A 23,314-nucleotide genomic window follows, 5' to 3' on the forward strand; every position below is an offset into this window, starting at 1 on the left:
TTACGACAGGCTGGCTGTTTCACTTGGATATTTGGGTTTGTTGTGAAAAAAATCACGCTGCGTCAAATGTGTGGATTATAGAAGGCTCAGGAGCCTCAGGATTTACTAGCATTGTTACTCATATAGTGAACGTTTCTACAAGGTGCTTACACGGTGTGGTGAGAATACCGTAAACGCAGTTTCTGTTTATCTTTCCCAATTAATTAATTATCTGTGAATAATCACTGAACAAAAATGTATTATTTACCAAAGTAATTGTCAACTCGGCTGTAAATCCAGCTGGTCTCATGTATGTCACTGCTAGTGGTGGTTTTCGCCCTGAACAATGCTGTTTATATATCGTCGTAAGAAAATGCTAATGATTTTTTCCGTTTTTTTTCCACAGCGGTGAGAGCCGACAGAATGCGCGGCGGGAGGAACAAATTCGGCCCCATGTACAAGAGAGACCGAGCAAGGAAGCTTCAGATGCTCAGGCAAAGGCAGCTTGCCATACAAATCGTCAACCGGTCGCACCCTATGGGTTCGGGTTCGGTTTCTGGCGCCTCCGGGGCCTCCGGTGCCTCTGGAGTCGTGGGAAGCGAAGCCCTCAACCTCGGCTACGGTCCGCAGGGCTTCGTCGGCTCGGCTGGCGGTGGCTCCAGCCTTCACATCAAGCAGGAGATCCAGATACCACAAGTTTCTTCGCTCACCTCCTCGCCGGACTCGTCGCCGTCGCCGATGGGTGGGGCGACGCAGAGCGGCGCAGGATCGGCCGGCGGTGGCAATGGTGGCGGCGGACAAGGGGGTCAGGGTGTCCAGGGAGCCTCTGCCTCGGCGGCGGCCTCCGCAGCAGCAGCGGCGGCGGCTGCTGCTGCCGCTGCGGCAGCCCAGCTGGGCGGCGGCGGTGGCAGTGCCAACACCGGTCCCCTGGTCCTCGCCTCCGGAGCGGATCACAAGCTCTGGTCCAGCCCCAACTCAACCACGCCGTCCCCGCACTCGCTGTCCCCCAAGGCGTTCCACTACGAGGGTGTGTTGTCCAACGGCGGGGAGGGTGGCGGAGGCGCGCCGGCGGCGGCGGGAGCGTCGAACTCCGGTGCGCCTGGCACGCCGTCCTCGAGTGTGGTGAAGGTGTCCCCTTTGATCCGAGACTTTGTGGCGGGTGTGGACGACAGGGAATGGCAGAACTCTCTTTTCGGTCTGCTTCAGAATCAGACATACAACCAGTGCGAAGTGGACCTCTTCGAACTAATGTGCAAAGTGCTTGACCAGAACCTTTTCTCCCAAGTGGACTGGGCCAGAAACTCCGTCTTTTTCAAGGACCTCAAGGTAAAGATCTTTGCGCAGTGATTTCATTTTCCTCCCTCCCAGCCGTGTTTGGCCAATGATAATTCGTCATCTTAGCTCAGAATTATGACTTAAGTAGGATGGCTCGCTCACATCTATTTTGCATCCCATTCGTTCGGTCAGTGTTCATAAAAGAAGCATTTATGATAATTTTAGCAATGTTCCTTTTATCACATATACATCTCAGTGCGCTGGTGTATGCTATTAGTTTATTATTTAATTGGTCATGAAAAACCTAGCCGTTGCAATCTTCACTTGATGGACATTGTTACCGTATTTCGTGAATTAAATTCCGAGGCTTATCTAAACGTCACATATGTAAGCATTAGTGCCTACTTAGTAGTATTTATTCGCTCGCTAAAACTTGGTCTTTTTTTTAGTCAATGACGCAAACATATATAGGCACTCTTTTCTACTGAAAGACTTCAAACACTGCGCTGAGACAAAATCAATTATAATGCCTACAACTATTTTTGAGGTTCGCTTATGTCGTAGAGGATGTGGCTATGTGTCTCATTTTTCATCGTCGATTGATTAAGCGTTAAAATTGAATCTCAGGCAAAGTATTGAGGCCACAAGTTCAATTTTCTGAAGATCATATGGCTGTGTATGTAATTTCGTAGTGTTTAGTGGTACTGTATAATCGTGGCACTGGTGGATTTTCAAATTATTATTTATGATGATAGTTAATTTGTGTAAGCTCATTGACTTTAAAAAATCCTGCTCCTGCTAGATAATATGTACCCGCATACTCCAGTTTACCGCTGGGCGAAGGAGGTTCCATTTAAGCACCCAACCATGCCCGACGTTATCCGGATAACTTCTGGACCTCCCACTTCTTGTTCCATCAGCATCCCTCCCCAGTTTTCACTCCGTTCTTGGGAACATTTCACGCGCTCATGGCGTGGGGTTGAAGTAACAAACGCCAGGGATTATTACGGGGGGGTAAAACGAGCGTGCCTCATGATGGAGGTGTCTCGTGACGAGATGGCTCATTCCCATCGTTCGCGGGGAACATAGTGGCAGTGAAGTTCCAACCTTGTTTAAGGGTCGTCTTGACCATTTACCACTGGTGCTTGAATTCCCCCTCATTAGATATCTTTATCGAGTGCCAGTCGTGGTGTTATATCTCTTGGTGTAGATGTATTCTCGGGGCAATTTGAAAAATCTTGTTCGGTCGAAGCATCTAGCAATCCATCAAGTCAACCCTTGAAGTGCGTCCTCTATTGGAGTGCGTGTGATAAGTGAAGTTGACTTAAAATCACGAATAGATACGGAAGACCTTTCAATTAATCATTTTCCTGTTGATCGAGTTGCTGAACATCAGTTGATTGGAAACTCGGGGCTATTTTTGATTGTTTAAGGGCCTCGAATCATTAGTGATTGAGTCGGTTGTTATATCGTGGCGACGACCTTCCACCTACAGTCCAGCTAATTATAAATCATTTCCGGGAGGTGTTTTATTTTAGTAATTTTTCCTTAGCGAATCGCTCGTCAAAACGTTTCAGCAATTTATTTGTGTTCAGGTCTGAATCGGAAATTTGTACTGGCCGTGGTATTTTGGATCCGTTAGAGGGGGGGGAGTTAATGAAGTACCTTTAATGGACGAATTATTTGCTTTGGAAGTGTATCTGTGGTCAAGCAAGTAGAATGCAATGACTGGCATAACAAAATATGCGTCTCTTGTATAAATTGGGTGTGAATCGCGGCAGTTGACAAATTATGAGTTTTGCTTCACCCTCACCTAACATTTCTGTTAATTTATTATTGTGAATTGACTTCAGAAATGGATGGTAGAAACTTAGATTAGGTGACAGACACTAACATTTATATTTCAATTGTCTAACGACTATAAAATAGGACCTTTCAGGGCGTCCCAGATTAAATAGAAACGCCTCCAATGGCCGTCTAGTTATGATTATATTGAATTATTACGGCCAAAATTATATGATTATATTGCATCGTCACAATCGTTGGAAATGTTTTTCATTAAATTCAATTTCTGATCAAATTAGCCGTTTGGCACCCCATTCTTCCTCCATTCCCGACAGTGTCTCCCTCGTTAGAAACGTACACTTTTGTTTCCCTTCAGTTGATATCGACGATCGTCATGACATTAATTTTCTCCATTCAGAGAGAGATCTTTCTTAGGATGTTTAATGCCCTTGATGTGTGAGCGAAAACGGAAGGCGGAGGTTTAGAAAATTGACGACATGAAAAATAAATCGTTGAGGTTATACTGTACCTCGGAAATTAACATTTAGTAACCATAAACACAGCATCCAAGTTCGAGGTGGGTATACCCGCTATCCGGGTTGCCAGACCGACTCGTAAGGGGCCTCTCTTCCCCATCTCCCGTCCGACTCCCCTCCTCGTGACTCCATACCCCGACTTACTCCACGGCGCGGACCCTCGATTATCACCCCCTCCCGCCGCCTAGGATCTCCGAAGACGCACGTCCTTACGTCCCCGATCGGAATCTCCTCTAGGCGATGCGGGGGTGGTGGCCTATCGGAACATCTCCCTCGTGCTTTTATTGTTTTGTTTATTTTCGAATGCACCGTGAGTGGAGCGCGGGAGCGTCGTCTCAAGCCGGAAGTGACGTTCATGGTTTCCGGTTTGGCTCGGGAGGTTGCATGTTTCGTCGTCTTATGCTCCTCGATGCACCTCGCCGCCATCCCATTCCCGCGTCTCGCGGGTGCGCCCGGCTGTGTCCTCGGACGGGTCGGCGCCGCTCTCTGCTGACGGGTGTCGCGTCCGTGCGGCAGGGAGTGATGATGCTGGGTGCCCTCTCGCAACGCGCCACCACGACTTCGAGTGATGGAAATCCCGGGTGACAGGGAATTCTTACGTCGGGCTCGAGATTCGTGTTTAAAAGCCCCGCCTTAGTTTTGGACCGATATTTCCCCACCTCCAAATGCGTTGATCCAGCAGAATTAAGCTCTTCGAAAATTTAACTGGGGTGTTCCTGTCCCAGATCAGTCACACAGATCACCCAAATAAATTCCATATTCCCGCCCAGTTATTTTTTAATTTTTGTAACTCATCTGTCATTTAATTGGGTGTCCCGGGAGCTTGGTTGTCACCATCCTGATTATTATTTTGTACCAATGTAGCTGTCACGCAAAATATTTTATAGTTCCTGAAATAAAGAATGACAGTGATGCAGAGCCTATCGACTTTCTGCAGAACTCGTTAAAACTGTAGAGGTCTCTTTTTAAATCTTTTATGATCGCGAAGAAATGACTATAAAGAATTTCATTGAACATTCTGACACTCGTTCAATTCCTGCTACCCAGGCCAGTATAATGCTTGTAGTTGGCTGCATTTAACTTTATTCCTGGCTGTGCTGGACTGTTTGCCAGCATCCTTCCGGCTTGCCATTTTTATCCTCCTTGAAAGGAAATCGCCGTCGGCGGCGTGTCGAAGCGGTCCAAAACTCTTTAATAGTCATGTCCATTTTTTTCACGAGGTCCCTCGGTGTTCCGGTTCCTCATCTCCCCCTCCCCCAGTTTTCGGATGGCCTTGCCCGTGCCTCCCCTCTTCCCTCCCCGCCCGACCCCCACCGTTCCTTCCGGGGAAACAAACCCCACCACCGTCCGGCGCGCCTGGAGCATTCGGTGGCACCAGTCCCAACGGCGGCGAGAGGTTCTCTCCCGATCCGTCTTCTTCCTGCCGGAAGTGTTCACTCTCGCACCCTCTCGGTAAGGCGCAGCGGTGCGATTCTCTATCCCCCCACCCCCTGCTGTTCCCTTCTCAATCCCACTCCACACCCTTTTCGGATCCGCATTGGCCTCTCTCCTTGATCCCTCCTCCCTACTCCGCGAAGGTCTCCCCATCCCCCAGCGGCTCCGTCCCGCGGCCGTCGCTGCTTCCGCATCGAGACGCCTTTTCATCCCCGAATCGCTGGGCGGCGCCCCGCCGGCCTTTTAGGATTGTGGTCGAAAAGGAGAGAGGACATCGCTGAGTCACAGCCCTGTCGCGCGGGAGTGAATCACGGGAAAAATGTCGCTTTGTTCCATTTTTCTTCCTTTCCCTCCCCCCATTCCCGGTGCTCTTCTCGGAAAATTGCCTCGTTTGCACCCGGAATCGCGTGCGTAAGTTGAAATCAACGTCATCCGGAATCAACATCATAGCTTGCTACGCCGCGCGGGAATGTAGGAAGGGGGTTTAGAATAAATAAATCGCTGTCTGCAACCCAAACGTTAATGGATAGGCCCTACGGCCTTTGAAATTCGCACATTCGAATTAAGTTTCTTCTTTTCCTCTCTCTCTCGGTCTCCTTTTCCTGGGTCACTTCGGTTTTCCAGAAATTTTTGGGAAGTCACGACGTTTGCGTTAATTTTGGAGTGCCCAAAGGCATCACCCGGAGTGAAATAGCTCTTCCAACTAGGCCTATTTTTATGACACGAGACGTACATCAATTGTGTAACATTCGATGGTGTCATTTAAAAGAAGAAAGTTTCAACAAATTTTCTTTCTATATTGCAAGTTTAATATTTTATTCGCAAAGTCTTCGAAGGGCCCGATAAATCTCTTTGTATGGATGGTATTTGACATGGATTGACGATGTTTATTCTTTCTGGTTGTGATATTCACAAGTGTTTTCCTACATACCCTTGTGTCAGAAGAGATTCATTTCGGTCTTACAATCGTTTTGCGGCTTCCACGAAAGCATTATTTATGTCAAAGGATTTCTCTCTTCGCTCTGAATGCACAGTTAGCATTTCCATTAGATCTGCCTTATATGGGATTAGCGGCGTTAAAGCGGAGCCGACTCATTCACTTCACTTGAGCTAAGGATGACTATGTTGCCGACTTGGATTCTTACCTTTGTAGCTCCGATTACCCAACTAACCCTAATGGCACAATTAACTTAAGAAGCAACTTCGTCGGCTGTGACTACTCTCACGACCTCGCGTACCCGCGTCAAACCACAGTCTTACCATTATTGGCATGGGGTGTAGGGCCATCCATGGAAGATGAATGTTCACCTTTACAAGGAGGCAAAAATTATTTTACATTTTTTCATCTATATCAAGCGGTAACATATTCATTCTGGCGGAGAACATTTCTTTATTTAAATGCATTGAGTGCATTGTATTCCCTTTTGAGTTCCTCAAGGAAATCGAAGGCATTAAATCATATGCAAAGGAAATAGACGCAGAAATTCGTAGAAATAGAGGTAATTTTGAGGAATAATTTTAATTTAGATCGAAACTGCGTCGCAGTTTACGTCTTTTAAAAGTGGAGTGGGGAAGAAAAGATCAATGAGGACTTCAATATTGACCGTAGTCATGTGTGGTTCTCAAAGTTGTTGCTTGAGGGGAAAGGAAGTTTGTTGGTGTCTTTTGAGATGGCTAAGGATGGAGAAAATAACCTGGATGGAGATGAAGAAACGAAGAATAGGTTAATAAAGGTTGAGAGGGAGAGAGAGGAAGTCATGCTGGCTATGAAGGATAATAGGGAAAGCGGAGATACATTACAGAAGGAAGGAAGGAAAGGATGGATAAGGAAATGCCGTCGGATGAAGGAATCGTTTCGTGGAAGCGCTTTTGGATGTCACCGACGATATTTAAGTTTTCTGTGGACGTCGGTAGTCCTATCTCTTCAATCGGTGGACTCCCTATGATAAACCCATGATCGTCATGCGGCATGAAATTGTATTGGGATGGTGATGGGCTCGACGGCGTGTGGGGGATGTAAATACGAATAGGAATGTTGAGTCGAGTCGATGGAAACTTGTGTGTGACGTCGATTTGAGGTGGGCAGTCTGTTCGAGGGGAGAGAGAGAGAGGTCGGTGACGTAGGCGAGACTGTTAGTCGGGGAGTCGGTCGGCGAGGGACGTGAGGGGAGCGGGGGACTAGAGGAGGGGGCAACACCTAATAGACGAGGCGTAGAGAAAGGAGGAGGGGTTGGTGGAGTGCGTTTGAGAGCATGGATGTGTGTGTGTGTGTGTAGTTGGAAGTAGTGGCTTTGCAGGGCTGCCCTTGCGTAACTGGAGTGTGTTGTACTGTGCGAGGTGCAGGAAGGAAGGGGTGGAGGAAAGGGAGGGGGGATTGAGTGAGAGGAGGCGGTGGGGGCCATTTGCAGAAAGCGTTGCCAATTCTCTCTTCCGCGGCAGGCAACGACTACGGCGTGGACGTGAATGGCAATGCTCCGCGAATAGGAAAAAACTCTTCCCTCCATCCCCTCCTCTCCCTCTCTCACAGCCTTACTATGAGGAGATGTACATATCTCCTTCCCGCTTTTTTTTAAATTGCTTAATTGGATTGCGGTGCGGAGTTTTATTCCTTCCTAGACTAATTGCGAGGGATTCATTATTGAATATCTTACTGTCGTCTAAGGTCTCTTTATAGAATCTGTAAGATCCTAGTTTCCGACATTTTTTATGGATTGTAAATTAATTTAAGGGCCTTTGTAACACACCTCTCTTATCTTGCGTGATTGTCGAGACCCGCGATAGCCAAAGCTACTTCAATTCCTATGGTCGTCAGTATCTACCTGTAGGTACGCATTTAATCGTAACGGCAATTCGCACAGGGTATTATTTTAGTGTATTTATAGGAAACCTCGTATCATTCTGCCGTATCTCTTTGTTTTCGTTCTGAACTGTGTCATTTTCTGGAGGAAAAAAATTCTGTTTACTTAAACTTAAAAGTATGCTTAATTCGTCACCTTAATTTCCTTGAATTGTTTTTTCGGGCTTATTCAAGTATCTTGTATTCAATTTCTGAATTCGTTTATGTAAATGCATTGTTATTCTCGTATTTTCACGTTTTTTTTATATGGAAAGCTTTTCACATTTGGGAAAAAATAAGCCCGTGCCAGTTCACTGTATTATATCTTATCAGTCGTAATTCGGCATTCGGTGACGAAAACCAATATTATTTCAGTTGTTCAGTGGCTTTTCATTGCGCTCTAATGATTAACAGAGAATTGCATGAGCTTTCAGTTAATTTTGTTTTCGTGGTCGCTTTTCTGTCTCTGGTGCCGTGCCCACAGTTTTCTTTCAGATTGTTTTTCTTATATTCCGCTTACATGTTGTAGCATAAGACGCCTAATGAGAGATTCACGCTGGAAAGAAGTAAGACGTATGCGTCCCGAAGTGTCTAGAATTGATCAGTGAAACGTTTTTTTTTTGAGTTTGCAACTGTAACAGCATTTGAGCCGTGTGGCAAAAAGGCAACTGTTGAACGTCGAAACTATAATCCCGTTTTCCGAATGGCAGATCTCTAGTGTACGGGACTTGGAAGTAGTCTCGTTTGGAGGAAAAGCCCCAACTTCAATCGAAGACCCCCTCAAAAAAGTGGGCAACGAATGTGGACGAGTGGCTTTAAGAGATTAAATGAAATTGTGAAGAACCTTGGTTAGGAAGGAAACGTGAACTTTCTCTGTAAAAAATAGTGTTCCCCGAAGAACTTAATCATTCGAGGCGTACTGGCAAAGTCAAACTCCTTGGGGTTAAGGAAATTTTTTTTCTTCTCACGCGACCAAGGAATTGGTTAATGCATGTCGGCGACCGCTGCACCATTTAGCGTTCACTAGCGGCAAAAAGGGCGGTAAATACGGTGTTTCCATTACGTCCCGATGTGAATTTCTTATGAGCAGTATTCGGGAAGAGAGGCACTTTCAGCAAAGGTGGAAATAAAATCTTTTATGCCTTTTTGGTATGCGAAGCTAAAGAAAAATTAATCAGCGCTCAAAAGATGTTATCTCCTTAGCACCAAGGAGTTTCTCCCGAGTTCAACCCCTCTCTCACAGTCCGTGCGGGAAGGTGGCGACTTAAGGTGAATATAGCTATGGACGACGAGCAGATAGCTATGGACGAGGACTATCGTAGAATTCTCCGCCTATTTTTTTAAGACATTTTCGTACCCTGCAAGCCGTCGCTAGGGTGTGGGGCAGGGGGTGAATACACACCATTTTGACCCTAATATGAACCCTAACGCGGTCGAACAATGCTATCTGATCATTTATCGTTAGTGGAAAAAATAAATCTTAACTACATCTTTTCTACACTTAATCTATCTGATATCATTGACGTGATCTCTCTAATTGTAGTGCGCTGGGGGTACTAATGCATTTTCAACATCACTGCTACAGAGACCTCCTACCAATTTATGCAAGAGCTTCAATCTGTAATTTAACCTTCGCTCTATGAGTGATTCCCAGCCTAGCTCCTCTAATGTTTGGGACACACTGCTAAGTTCATCATTAAAACGTTTTACAAACCTAGTTCGTCTACGATGCACGCGATCCAATTCGGCAATCAAACCAAATTCGTGAGGATCCCATATACGTACGAGCAGCATACTACCTTGATCAAAAATTTCCCGGAATTTATTCAGAAAATTAAAAATACAAGTTTATTCATCTAAATCTATATTGTCCCCTTCAAAGTAATCCCCATCGACTGCAACACACTTATGCCAGCGCTTGATCCAATCCTCGAAACATTTTTTATATTCGGTTTTCGGTATGTCCATCAGTGCTTCCTGCGATTTTTCCATTACTTCCTCTCGGCTGCTAAAACGCGTTCCCCGTAATGGTTTTTTAACTCGATTGAACAGAAAGAAGTCACAGGGAGCCAAATCAGGTGAATTCGGTGGCTGTTGGATGGTATTTGTTGCATTTTTCGTCAAAAAATTACGAATAATGATAGCACTGTGCGACGGTGCGTTATCATGGTGCAAAATCCACGATTTTTCTGCCCACATTTCTGGTCTCTTTCGGCGAATTGCTTCACGCAAACGTCTCATAACGCCCAAATAATACTCTTTGTTTACTGTCTGGCCTTCTGGCAAAAATTCATGATGCACTACACCGTTGTAATCCATGAAAACCGTCAGCATTGCCTTCTTTTTTGACTGAAAACGACGTGGTTTTTTTGGTCTCGGCTCATTTGGTGAACGCCATTCACTTGCCTGATGTCTGGATTGCGTGTCGTACTCATAAACCCACGTCTCGTCTCCAGTAATGATCCTTTTGATGAATGAGGGATCGGATTCAGCCTCGCAAATCATGTCTTTTGCGACGTCAACACGGTCTCTTTTTTGCATGAAATTGAGGTCTTTTGGCACCAACTTTGCTGCTACACGACGGAAACCCAAATCATTAACCACAATGTCTTGGGCGGATCCATAGGCAATGTTCAAGTCCTCCGCTATTTCTCTGATGGTTAATTTGCGGTTATTGACCAACATTTCTTTTACTTTATCAATTTTTTCACCGACTTTCGATGTCGATGGTCTGCCACTGCGTTCATCATCTTCGATTGACTCACGACCACTTCTGAACCGCTCGTGCCACTGGTAAACGACCGTTTTTTTTAGAGAATCGTTGCCGAAACACTTTTCCAACATTTCCAACGTCCGTGCGCCACTAAATCCGTTTTTTACGCAAAATTTAATACAAGTTCGTTGTTGCAAATTTAAATCCATTTCTGAAATTGTAAAAAATCGCCAACACACACAGAGATAGATGTACTCTTGGCTACGTAACTTTTGCAAATTTCAAGTTATGACACTAAGATTTAAAGGGAATATCAACAACAGATGTACCAATTTAACAAAAAAAAACAGAACTCAAATCGGAACGATGGGAGCGCCACACGGTGGTTATTCCGGGAACCTTTTGATCAAGGTAGTATTCTAAATGAGGCCTAACCAGCGAAAGATAAAAATTCTTTTTTTCCTTTTCATCACCTTTACCCCGTACTCTTCTTTTAAATCCTAATTTTTTGTTATTTGTCCACATATTCCACGTATGTATTTCACTGAGGAGAGTTCGCGAGTGAGGGTAACGCCCAAGTATTTATTACGCCCACTTTTTGGCATTCGCCGTAGATATCTTGTAATCATAAGTGATCTTCCTTTTGTCGCTAGAGATTTCATCTCTAATATTTGTCATCTTGGCGTGACATACATATAAATATATCCTCGACGGTTTGTTACCTCACATTGTTGGTGGTTGAGGCAACCAATACGAGTAGCGTTCATTATGTATACTTCATATGCATCCGCTCCCATTATCGGCAATCTCTTTCTTTAAAACGGTAGCATTCGAGGAAAACGAATAGATTAAAAATCTTGAAAGTTAATACTGTTGCTGTTGTCAAGTGATATTTCCAATCTAGTTGCACCACCAAAGCCTTATCATCAAGAATGCGTTTCAAATATTTTTATATATTTAAATAGCTCGGTAAAATTTGACTCTATTAAAATACAGTTATTTAGAATTCTTTGATGTACAGTTTCGCTTAACCAAAAATATTTGTTGGCTCTATTGACGGAGCACTTAAATGCCGGATCATTCATGTGGTCAAATCCTTTGTCCATTCAAAAATTGAAGCATGGACATATATTGAATGAGGCCATTCCATTGGACACTTTGCACTAACTTGGAAAAGTGAGATATTTTGGGGGTAGGTTACATTTAGATACATCCATCTTGATCTGGAGGAAATGTATTGCATAAGTGTAGTGTGCTCTTGTAGTTTTGTTTTCAATTGCAATTCTGGAAGTTGGGTACTTACTTGCCCGCTCCAAGCCCTCTGGAATCACGAGCATTATTATATCCTCCAATCATTATTTCTGGGCGTTAGTTAGTGATTTCGTCCGGCCAGGCCTTCCGCGGTTCGCTGCTCTGTAAATAAAAGGTCTCCTGGGAAACCCGGGACACTCGGTCAGACCTCTTTCGACGCGTGACGCAGGACCTCTTGATTCCTTAAATTGAGACTGCCTCGGGCGAAACTATAGTTTTGTTGCCAATTTTCACTGGCAACGTGGCCACAATCTCGTCGTGTTGAAGACTTGTTGCATGTGTTTGTGGCCTAAAAGTGGCTGTCGTGTGTGCAATTTCAATGTAAATGTACACACCTTTCGAAAAATTAGGTGGTGAATCGAGGGTTCGTCAAACACAACGACCGTGGTGAACCTTCAAGTAGTAAATGAATAGTGTGTGCTCTCCCCGTTCTTAGCTATCTCGGGTGTCCGTTCCTAAATATTGCCAACCGCTGACGTCATGCCTCCCTCCACTGTTGTATGAGATGCCTCGCTACCATTTCGCTGGATGGATAGCTGAGTTCTGATACGGCAATTGTCATTTGGCGAGGATTGTTGATGCATATCCATTGTGTGTTCGGAGACCGAGGGTTTTGTACAATTGAATCAATATGGTGGCAGAAGTGGGAAAATATATGGAAACGAATTTAATTAAGTGGTTGGCGAATTGAAGTCGGAAGTTGGTGCTTGTTGGGAGGAGGGGGGGGATCACCATTTTGTGTTCGGCACAAAACCCGCGTAAGCTTCTCAAGATGGCTTCTTATATTCTGCGACATGTCTCCGGATGGGGTGTCTCTATTTATTTGATTTGCATGTAGTCGCGAGTCGTAAACTTCCTCACCCACGCGCGTCCTCGCTGCGCTCAATCCGAAGCGGACTGCGACGAATGGTTGGGGGAGGTAGCGAGTGCTCTCCCGCTTCCGCCCGCGTCGTTGCAAAATTGAGTTTTATTTCTCCACAGGCGCTCCATGGGTTGGGGGAGGGTTGGTTGTGGCTGCGCGGATAGGAGGAGAGCACGTAGGCGAAGAAGTTGTCGAGGCTGGGAAGTACTATAATAATAATTACAAATTTCATTACTCGTTCCGTCCTACTCGCGCGAGCACATGACGTGAAATGGGACGATGTCTGTAGGAAGTTGTAGTGTAGGCGTCCAAGGTGTAAGGGATCCGACCCAGAAAAGTTAAATTCAATTTTGACACCGAATAGGTTTCAACGCGGGGCGGCCGTATGCTTAAATGATTTGATCTCGGGAATAGGATATTAATATCCTGAAAGCAGGAAGGGAACGAAAGGAGTCGGCACTCATCGGAAATATTTGGAAGCGTGATCCCTCGCTGAGTACAAAGTGAACGGAACAAATACCTAGGAAAACCCCAGATGCACCGCAAAAATTTCTTCCTTCAGCATGCTGTGGTTGCTGATGAAAGAATGAAAACACAGACATGTGAAGACATGACGGGGACACTGTACGAGACACTTAAATAGTCAGAATGCGTGAAATCAATTTTAGTACGAGTATGACGGCTATTCACGGTGTTGAAAAATAAAGTTTTCCCTACAATATATAAGTTCGTGGCTGGAAATCATTTGCGGAAGAAGTTGTCAGTCTGTTTAAAATTAATGATATACAAAGAATTGGTGCTTGGAATTGGAATCCATTGGTGCCTGCCATAAACTCGGAGTACAAACGCTATTTTAAAATTTAAAGGCGTATTTATCGAATTTGTTTCCGAGTCGGAAGCCCGCCCGGGACTCGCGGGGAAGCCCGTCTCTCGCAGCCGTGCCTACCGACAGACGTGGGACCGCGAGCAGCAGAAGTTAAAATAGAATAGGTGGCAGTAGCAATTCGGTCGCCTCATTGCGTGTGTTATTGGCATGTTCGCGTGTGCGTGCATGCTACGCGTCTGGAATCGCACCCGAACTGGGTCAATGGCACCGCGCCTCGCTCGTCTCCCGCTCCGCCTCCCCCTCGAACCAAAACGGACCCGGCGGGCGGGAGCGGGGAAGGGGTGGGAATGCACTCGCCGTGCGTGTGTACATACCTACCCGCGGACGACTCATGTCTCTTGAGGGCGGCGGTGTGGGTGGGTGGGTGGTCGCGGGGAAGAAAGTGGTCGCGTCCACCGCGTGCCTGCCTATTTACTGGGAGCCGCCTCGTCGGGCAAGAGAGAGAGAGAGAGAGAGAAATGTGAGGCAGGAGGGGGTGTGGTGTGGTGTGGTGTGGAGAAAGTGAAAATCGATGACGCAAGGTTGGCCGGCGGTATTTCAAGGTGGAGTGGTTTTTTTCATTAATTTTTTCTTTTCGGGGGCAGCGTAGCAGCACTCCCCAGTGACATAATCGGGAGAAATTTCTCTCCGGCGGAAGGTCGATCCGAGGGATCATCTTCGCGTGTCGTCGTTGGGTGGCGCGAAAGTCGGTTGTTTTCCGATGGTCTAGAGGGTGCTCCGCCACCCGTATTCCCTCCCCCACCATTCCCATATCCTAGAGAGGACCCGTCGGTAGTCCTATGTACCCAATCTGTCTTTCTGTTCTCCAGAAAAATGAATAGTGGCATAAAAGATTTTTTTAATGTCCTTATGGTTTTCCTCCAATGAGAGATTAAGATAAGAAATTCGATACTGAAGTAATCGGTGATTTCAAGCGTCCAAAGATTGTGAGGGAATATTAGGGTGTCTAGAACATCCGGTTACATAATGGAAACAATCGTTGTGATGAATCACTACTTTACGGAGCCGAGACTGAAATGAAAATTCGTGACGGTGGTTGTGTCGAACGAAATGCTAAATGGAAAATTCAAATAAAATATTACGTACCATTCCGAAACAGATATGTAGGTGCTTATAATATTGTGCCCCCAAAATACCCTTATTTTTATCTGTTGTAAAAGTGTGAAGAGCTCTGTTCTATGGCACAGTTTTTGGACATTTACACGTTCGAGAGAAGTATCTCGATCTCAGAACATTCAAAGGGCCAAGTCCAATATGACAACTGTTGATATTGCTCTAGACGTTAGACCACAAAATTTAAGAGGAGATGTTTTATGCAAAAATAATTGCTGGAAATAGACCAGAATATTAAGGTCTCCAGAGTGAACAAAAGTCAAAGGCGCTCAAATTCCCAGTAAGAACTTGCCTGCCTGAGTATCATCTAAAACGTTGACGGTTGCATTACGTCGTCGTTTTCTTGAAGAATAATTAATCAAACCCCAATACAAAGTACTTATTTTAGATTTTTGTTTTAAACTTGAAATAATGACGTCCTACATTGCATATTTCCATCTATAAGTCAGTTTTGATTTCGACTGGTTTATTTTTTGGGTGATATTTCGTGATGGAAGACGTTGGTGAATAACGTAACCGAATACAAGAGGGAGAAGGCGATCTTTCCTGGCGTAGCAGTTTTTCATGGCAAATCAAATTCACGATCGCCGCTCAAGTTTGTAACGTGCAAACATTTCAATTCCATTAGTCCGCACGCCTATCCGGTCTCACAAAAAGTGATCGTTGTCTCTCTCCCACGTTTGTACATATTTTTTGCATTTAAGAGATCGTACTAGGGAATATAAGGAGTGGATTTTTTTCTCAGGATCATTTAAATGGAAAGAAAACTGTTTCTGAGGAAACATCGCAGTTGTTTGCGATTGTGCCATTCTTTCGCCGTTCTCGACTTTTAGCGGTGGTAAAAAAGATTTGCGCTCATTCCATGGCTCAGTAGCACTGCTAAGCGTGGGCTCGGAATAAACTGGCGTCCTTGGGGATAACCCGAGAAATTACATCGCCGTATGAGGTGGCTGGAATAACTTTCAGTGCAGCGAAGCCTGCGCGAGACGTCCCGGACTGGAATGAGAGTTGTCAGAAGCGAAGGCTTTTTTAAAGCATATTCGCACCGCGGATGAGGATCGAGGACTTCAACCCGGCGAGGCGCCGTCAAGAAGCAGGCGTCCTATTCTTATTAGCCTACTGTTAGTGTTTCTTAGGGGGAATTTTCCCGAAAGGGAAATTTGTTTTCTCGCGAGTGCCCGCATTTTGTGACCTTTAAACAAATGCTTAAATTCGTTCTCAATTTTAACCGATGAATCCCACTTCCCTCGTTCGCTGCTCCGGATATTAAAAAAATAATTAAATGGATTGTCTATGTACTTTCAACGTTTCTCAACGGTATGCGTCTCCATAAAAGAACCTCATAAATAATTGACACGATAAATTGCCAAGCAATAGCCAGTTGGGTAATCAGTGAAAAGCAATAATCGAAATGATGATTGGATACAAATAACTTAATTACCGAGATGAGTTGGGAATTTTATAGTATTGACAACGAATCGAATTCGAATTGTTTTTATTTAATAGCTAATCTTATCAGTTTATAACAAAAATGATTTTTTAGTTAATAGTTTATAATTCTACATTACGCTTGACCACGACATGATGCTTTAGTGTGTGGTGGTCGGTCACGTAGTTCAATCTCTTGGCTTGAAAATTGTAAATGATAAAGTGTTTTAAATTGTCCTCCAATACTCCATTGCTGAAGGCGTCGTGTGAAAGCGACAAAACAACCCGGTCTATATAATTGATTATGCCAAGAGAATTATAAATTAAAATTACTCCTAGGAGCTCCCCCGCCTCTACCTCTTGTGAAGAAAGAACGGGTAGGAGTCGTTTGCAGACCTGTGGGTTTTGAAACTCGGTTATATTCAACATTATGTGCTTATGCCTTTTAAAGGAACTGTGTGAGGTTCGTAAGTGTGGGTGGCAGAGGAGAGGACGAAGGGGGAGGGGAGGAAGGATGTGGAGATATGGGGGGGAGGGGGAGAGGGGGGGGAGGGGTGTGTGTGTGGTGAGTTTCGAAAAGGCGGAACGGGGTAAGGTTGAATGCGAGAGGGAGAGGGGGAAGCGATGACTCGCAAGTCACGAATGAGTGTCTTGGTTACCACCAGTCTCAGGAATCGAGGTGGTGGGGAGACCATAGTGGGGGAAAGGGGGGCAAGGAGGGGGAGAGGATGCGGGTCCGAGAAGAGAGGGAGGGGTCCGTGAAATGCGGGTTGTGAGTACGGAACTCTGTAGGGTGGCTAGAGGGGGGAAGGGTTTAGGATCGTGTATAGGCGTCGAAGGAAGGGGTCGATCCTCATGCGGGTGGTGGGGGAGGGTCTTGTTGTCTGCCGGACAGACGTCAAGGTTAGAGAGAGAGATTGGTTGAGGTGGGTGGGGATGGGGCAAGCGAAGTCCCCGCCCGTCAATTGTGAGTGCACCCCCACTCCCAATAGATAACTATCTATGTATATCATAGGGTTTATGCCTGCGGTGGGAAAACTAGGTATCGGTACGTTGGTCTAATTGCATGCGGTGTGCAAATCCTAGTTATCGACACCAGAAATTTGGATAGGAACTTTGGTTATCCGTACCTTGGCAACAGTACGCCGTGCAACAATTCTAAGTTCCGACACCTAGAAGAGGGTAACTTAAGTAGCGGGATGTCAAAAGCTTAAATATCGCTGAAAGTGATTTTTACGGATGAAATAATAATGAAAATTATTTCTTTTAAACTCTGAGTAACCACTTAAACTTCAAGATAAGAGTTTACCACCTTAGAGCTTTCAATTATTTCGGGGTGAGCTTTACCTTCGCCAATCAAAGCCTAGCCAACTCTTTGGATGACTATAATGTGATTATAATGGCTTCGACACTTGAAATACTTGAGGGAACTTGTACCTTGAGCAAGAGAACTTAAGTATTTTATAAGTATTTCTCAGTATCAACTAAAGACGTACATGCATGACGTTAACGCGCACACACTCATCCTAACCCCAACGCTACCTCGTTCCCCCTTCCACCCGTGAATTTTCACCCATTTACCTTAAGACTGGCTTCGTGCACAAGCAGAGACGAGTTGCTTACAACCTGTTTTTTACGATTACTTTCCCGGAGTTATTTTGCGATCGTGTCTGCTGGAGTCGCGCGGCAACTTGCACTACGCCCTCCAATTCCTCCGAGTGGATATCACTGCGACCAATAAGTTACGCCGTACCGTTGTGTTTTGAGAGGAAAGTACGCGGTCGCGAACACTCGATTGCCAGCCCTATCGCGATGATGAATGCCTGCGTCTCAAGTGGATGGTTAATTTTGGGGTTAAGGGTACATGGTCCTAGAACTATTTTGAAGTATAAAATCGCTTCCCTTTACTCTGGCAAAAGCGTTTATATCAAATCGAATTTTAAAAGTTTCCCTAGAAAGCGCTATCATAGTTGTTCTATCTTCGTACTGGATGGGTGCCGAGACTAGAATTCCTTATGGGATGTGTTGGGAAGCAGCTTCCTTTCTAAATATCCGGACGTATCTCCACCGTTGGATATCATTAGTGAAGAATCTTATATTTATTGCTAACCTCCTGACGAAATTCAATTTCTGAATAAATTTGTCCAACTTTTTATCGTTAAACACTACCCTTGGAATGAAGGGTCTTCGACTTCACTCTTTGACCTTGTAATTTAACTTTTGAATGGAAACTTTTGTAGTTTACGTATCTGTTTAATCATTCACAGTCTACCACAGAGCAGTCATTCGATCGGTTTCGATTAATTCACCCTTTTCTCCTGTCTTAAACTTGCAAGTCGTTCACATCCCTTGCATATTCCTTTCCGGTACACTGTCACACAATGTACTTTTTCCAGTGTGTCCGCGTTTAGTGGTGGAGGAGGTGCACACGGTCGGGCTGCGTCCAATGTCACTCGTGGCCAGAAACTCCCGAGGGTATAAAGAGATCGTGGCGGTGGAAGGGGTGTGACGAAAAGGGTTTCTGGGTAAGGGTTTAAGGGACAACGGGGGGAGAGAGGCAGGAGGACATCGAGTCAGGCACAACGCCACCGACCCACGCAGGCAGTGGCGTATAGTGGCAATCGATTTCTGTTGTCGTGAGCAGCATTTGTTTAGCCGTCAGGATGCTCGGTGCGAGTGAGACAGAGAGAAAGCGGGGGGAGAAAGTGAAAGTGGTGTTGCTGGGGAGGGGAGGGAAAGGCGGTTTGTGTCGGAGTGCAAGGTCGAGTTCCTACAATTATATATCGCAAGGCGGTGGGAGAAAGGGATCGGGGCCAAGTTCGAAGCGTATCCCCATTCTATATATCCATCACACTCTCCCTTTCTCCCTCCCTCTCTCTTACCATTTCCCTCGCTCATCCTCAAGCTTTCTCCTCCTCAGCGAGGGAGAAGGGGGAGATTCCTTCCCCCTCCTACCCGCCCGCTTGTCTCGCCCGCTCCCTCCTCGCGTCATTCATCTGTCCCCCCCTTTTTCCATCGCGACGCGTTGCAGATGGCGCGCTCGTTTGGATTAAAAACGGTTGCGCACCGCCCCAGACGCGCCTCCGGACTCTTCCTCTGTTTTTCCCTTCTGGCGGCGGCACGATCCCCACTCCTCCCTTCCCCACTCTCCCCTACGCCCTCCTCCCTCCGCTCCGAATTGTCTTTCCTCATCTCTCCACGTCCGTGCGGCCGCGCAAGAAAAAAGTGTTACTCGTTCGCATGGCTATTTCTCTATCGTAGTTTTCAGCGACGGGGAGTGAGGGTGAGTGCGGAGAATGCTAGCGGGCTCGATGGAATCAACGAGTTTGCAGTCGTAACAGTGGTGGATGTCATCCCCGTTCTGTTATTAACGTTTTTTGTGACACGTTTAAAACGAATTTCAATTTTCCAAAATGACGCCATGATGGAAAAAGACGATGTGGTTGAAACTGACGGCGATGATGCGTGAAGATAGCAAGAGATGTTTCACGCTGTAATTGGCATACCTGCTGTGCGTAGAAAGATTAGGGTGTAAGGAAAAGGGTCGGTTCGTTAGTCGAAGTTATTTTAGAAATAAAATTGAGGTTCGTTAATTGATTAAGTTATGAATCAAAACACCTTATTTCCTGGGTGTCCTTTCGTTAAGAAATAACCCAGACGTGCGGTCGTTTCTGACTTGTTCTTGTCGGGTCGTGAGTGGTGCTCAGGGGTCCACGGACGCAAATGAAAGTGCTGTGAACATGAAAGTGGAATAGCGCAAATACAGAAATATGTGGTGAAGTGTTATTACGAGTTTTTCTCGTCGTAAGTTTGACGGTATGTCGCTGGAAATCATTTTATTAGTTTGTGTTAGAAACTTCATTCTTTATTAAAAACGGGGAAGCATACCTTGGCCACGGGTACATCAAACTAATTGTGTGCGTTTCGTCATTTAGCGTCTCCGACCACCACGAGAGCCGCTTTCGTAATTTGTATGGAAATGCCTATTCTTCGGGCCACGTTTTTCATGCTCCGTTCACCCCGCCTCCGACCTCTCCTTCCTCACTTTCCCGAAACCCTCCCCCCTTACATCCCCTGCCCCCTCCACCTCTGTTCCCCCTTCCCTTGTCCGTCGCCATGCTGTATTTTACTCCGCATTCTCCCGGCGTGAAAAATTGACCAACGCGGCAACAGTTGCGACCTTGTGGTACTCCGTTGAGCCAACAAACCCCTTTTACCACTCTCCTTTTCCTTGTCCCACCCCGGAGGCTCCCATCGGTATTCTCTCGTCAGGGTTTAGATGGATTTATGATGGTGGTGGGGGTGTTGTTGCACTGAACTCTTGTTTAGGTTCGTAAAGGAACTCCTCCGTCTTTGGCTTTGCCTCGCGGGCAGGGCTAGGGGAATTGTCGTCTTGGAAAGTGAAACGGCTTTATTTTTCTCACTCTCCGTTTCTTTTCGGGGACGACTTCTTTTTCGCTCCCGGTGAAAGAAAACAAAGCGCAAATGCGAAGCGAAAGTGTGACGCGTCCAGTGTTAGAGAAGGCATTTACGACTCCATCGGAGTGATATACTATATGCTGCTGTGCTGCATCTCATGTTGTGCGTCAGACCTTTTTGAGTGAATTTTCGCCCGCACTCCCTTTAGGGAAGGCCGAAGGTTGGTTCACGGATTGGGCCCTCCACTCTACGCGAAGGTTAACTTTTCAGGGTTTATGGCTCGAAGAAAAATGGGAGCGGAAATCTTAATTCCGTAGCCGTGATTCCCGGTTGACATACGGGATTCGGTCCACCCCCGCGACGCTCCTGCGGTTTGTCCGTCGGGTGGTAATAGGAAATCGGAAGTGCCTAATGTGGTGTTTGGGCTGCCGGTGACAGGGAGAACTGCCTCAAGTGGGAATGTATTCGGCGATCGATGGGTCAAAGGAGGAGGGGCATTCAAAAATGGCTTGGTAACTATGGCGAGGTTACCTTCGAAATGTATATTTTGCTTTACGGGGGGCCACCCGGTGTTTTATCTTCTTCACTTAACCCACAAGTGGACGTAGCTTTCGATTCTCTTGTCTTGGCCACGGCTAAGGTGGATGGCTACAAAACGAACTTGATACCATTCCCCCAGTATTGGAATTTCTTCCCCGGCATCTTCCCCGCGAACGCACAAAAAGTCAAGCGGGAGAATTGCGTTTTAATGTAATATTTCTATTTTTTTTTAATTCGAAGGCTCTCCCTTTTATTTTCCCCCTTTCCGCGTGTCATTTTTTTCGTTATTTTCAACCCAGTTGAGGAATTACGACCTCACGGCCCTGCGATTGAAAGATTCGGATGGGAGGCACTTTTGAAGGACATTTTCCTAGTGATTGGGAAGATTTCCTTACTTTGAGGCTCCACGGAGGAAGGTGGTGGGGTGGACGGGGGGAGGATTGGCACGGCTCATAGCTCCCGGCCGAGTAAGGCCACGCGGGCGAATGTTCGCCATTTTTGTTCCTTCGATGTGATCTTCATCGGCCTCTTTTTTTGCAGACGCCTTCTTTGCTGGGAAATCCTCTTCGAAGATTTTCCATTTAATGTATTTGCTTTCACTTCAATTGCCATTGGTTTACTTCGATGGCCAACTTATGTTCGCTCCGTCTTTATCATTATGCTTCTAGACTTCTCCTTAGCTATTTATTTCTCACCTCGCAAATACACAGAGGAGCATGCAATATATCCCGGGTTTATTCTGTCTTCTTTTTGTTTTGTTTATTAAAATGAGTATTAAAATGTAACAAACTGAGGATTTCAAGCGACCGAAGGTAATCAAAACTTAAGAGTTAGAAATAAGAGACCACTATAGGGATGGGGGTCAATGTGTCTCCATTTTTTGCCGACTTCCCTCCTCGGACATGGAAAAAAATGTATAGGAGTGCTTTTAATTTATATATTCTGTGCGTAATCGGTATTTATCGTGGCATAAGTTATGATTTCATCGATCCCTATTTTCTATTTTGTTCATTCTTCGGTGGCGCTGCATTTCTACCGTCTCTTATAATCTTATTTGCCATCTTGCCGCTATCATCCTGTTTTTTACGGCCTTAGAAAAGGAAACTTTACATACATATTTTATGAATAGTTTCCAGAAGTCGAGACTAGTTTTATCTGCCGTGGATGGGTTTCTTCTGATAGAAAGACTTCTTCGGTTGCGATTTTCTGTTTGATCTCTTTTTTTGCACTCCTGGTGGTCCTGTCCTTCGAGTAGAAGAAATCTACCCTTCCTTGATGATATTATTTAGCTCGTTTAAACATTTCCAGGCCAAAATGATAAACACGCTCCAGTTTATTGGCGGTTTCTTGGTTGGCGGCGGCCACACGCCAAGTCATGACACCACCATAGGATTTCGTGGTATTTTTAGGCCATCTTACCCAAGGATAGATGCTCACACCCTCCAAGCTTTAAATTGCCCACGACTGCTCACACGTCGACCACATAAGATTATTTCGTTGCTAACCTATGTACGTACCGGTAAACTCATCATCCACTACCCAGAGGACGCACTTGATTGTTTTATAAGGTCTGGAACAAGAGGGCAAGTCAACGTTGAATTTTAATTTAGATCTCAGTATTTAATTCTGATGAAGAGAAAGATACCATTTGCCATTAATGAATTTATTAACGTTTTTGATGAGAACCGGTGATTGCTAGAGTTTCAGTAAAGACACAGTGGATTATCTCTTCGTGCTCCGTCCTCACGTTTTGTGTTGACATCCCTAGAACGCCCACGAAAGCAACCGGCATCACGTTAACAAACCTCGTCCCAACTGAAAGGTAAAACCCCTTCGGACCAAGAGGATGGATGGGAAAAAGGGACAAAAAAACATTCGATTTTAGAACCAAAGCTTCCTCTAAGCTCCTCTGTTTTCTCCGTCGCGTTATTGCACATTCCCTGCCGCTGCAACTCTTTGCCGTGCACGTCAAAGGGCTCCAATAGTGGAGCGATGGGGCCCCGGTTGAGAGATCGGGTGCACCCACACCCCCCTTTAGTTTTTCTCACCACCACGGCGCATCGCCTGCAAGCTCTCTCTCTCCCTCTCTCCTTTTTCTCCGTTAGCCATTTCATCCGCCTGCCTTCCTCCATTGTGGACCCACCTCCCGACATCCCAAGGCCTTCTCCCCACTCCGGCCGCTTCGACCCCTCGGCCC

At 45.7% G+C, this 23,314-nt stretch overlaps 1 protein-coding gene across 2 annotated transcripts in view; it reads left to right on the forward strand.

Annotated features, from left to right (window-relative positions):
• Window positions 1-23,314, forward strand: part of ftz-f1 (ftz transcription factor 1) — a 562,461-nt gene that overhangs the window by 528,649 nt on the left and 10,498 nt on the right. For both annotated transcript variants that reach the window (XM_071589931.1, XM_071589930.1), the window contains one exon: window positions 386-1,305. In XM_071589931.1, coding sequence (XP_071446032.1) covers window positions 386-1,305 — 920 coding nt within the window. The remainder of the gene's footprint in view (window positions 1-385; window positions 1,306-23,314) is intronic.

This window comes from Hetaerina americana, unplaced genomic scaffold (assembly GCF_022747635.1).
Source record: "Hetaerina americana unplaced genomic scaffold, ioHetAmer1.1.p SCAF_4, whole genome shotgun sequence".
Classification (NCBI taxonomy): domain Eukaryota; kingdom Metazoa; phylum Arthropoda; class Insecta; order Odonata; family Calopterygidae; genus Hetaerina; species Hetaerina americana.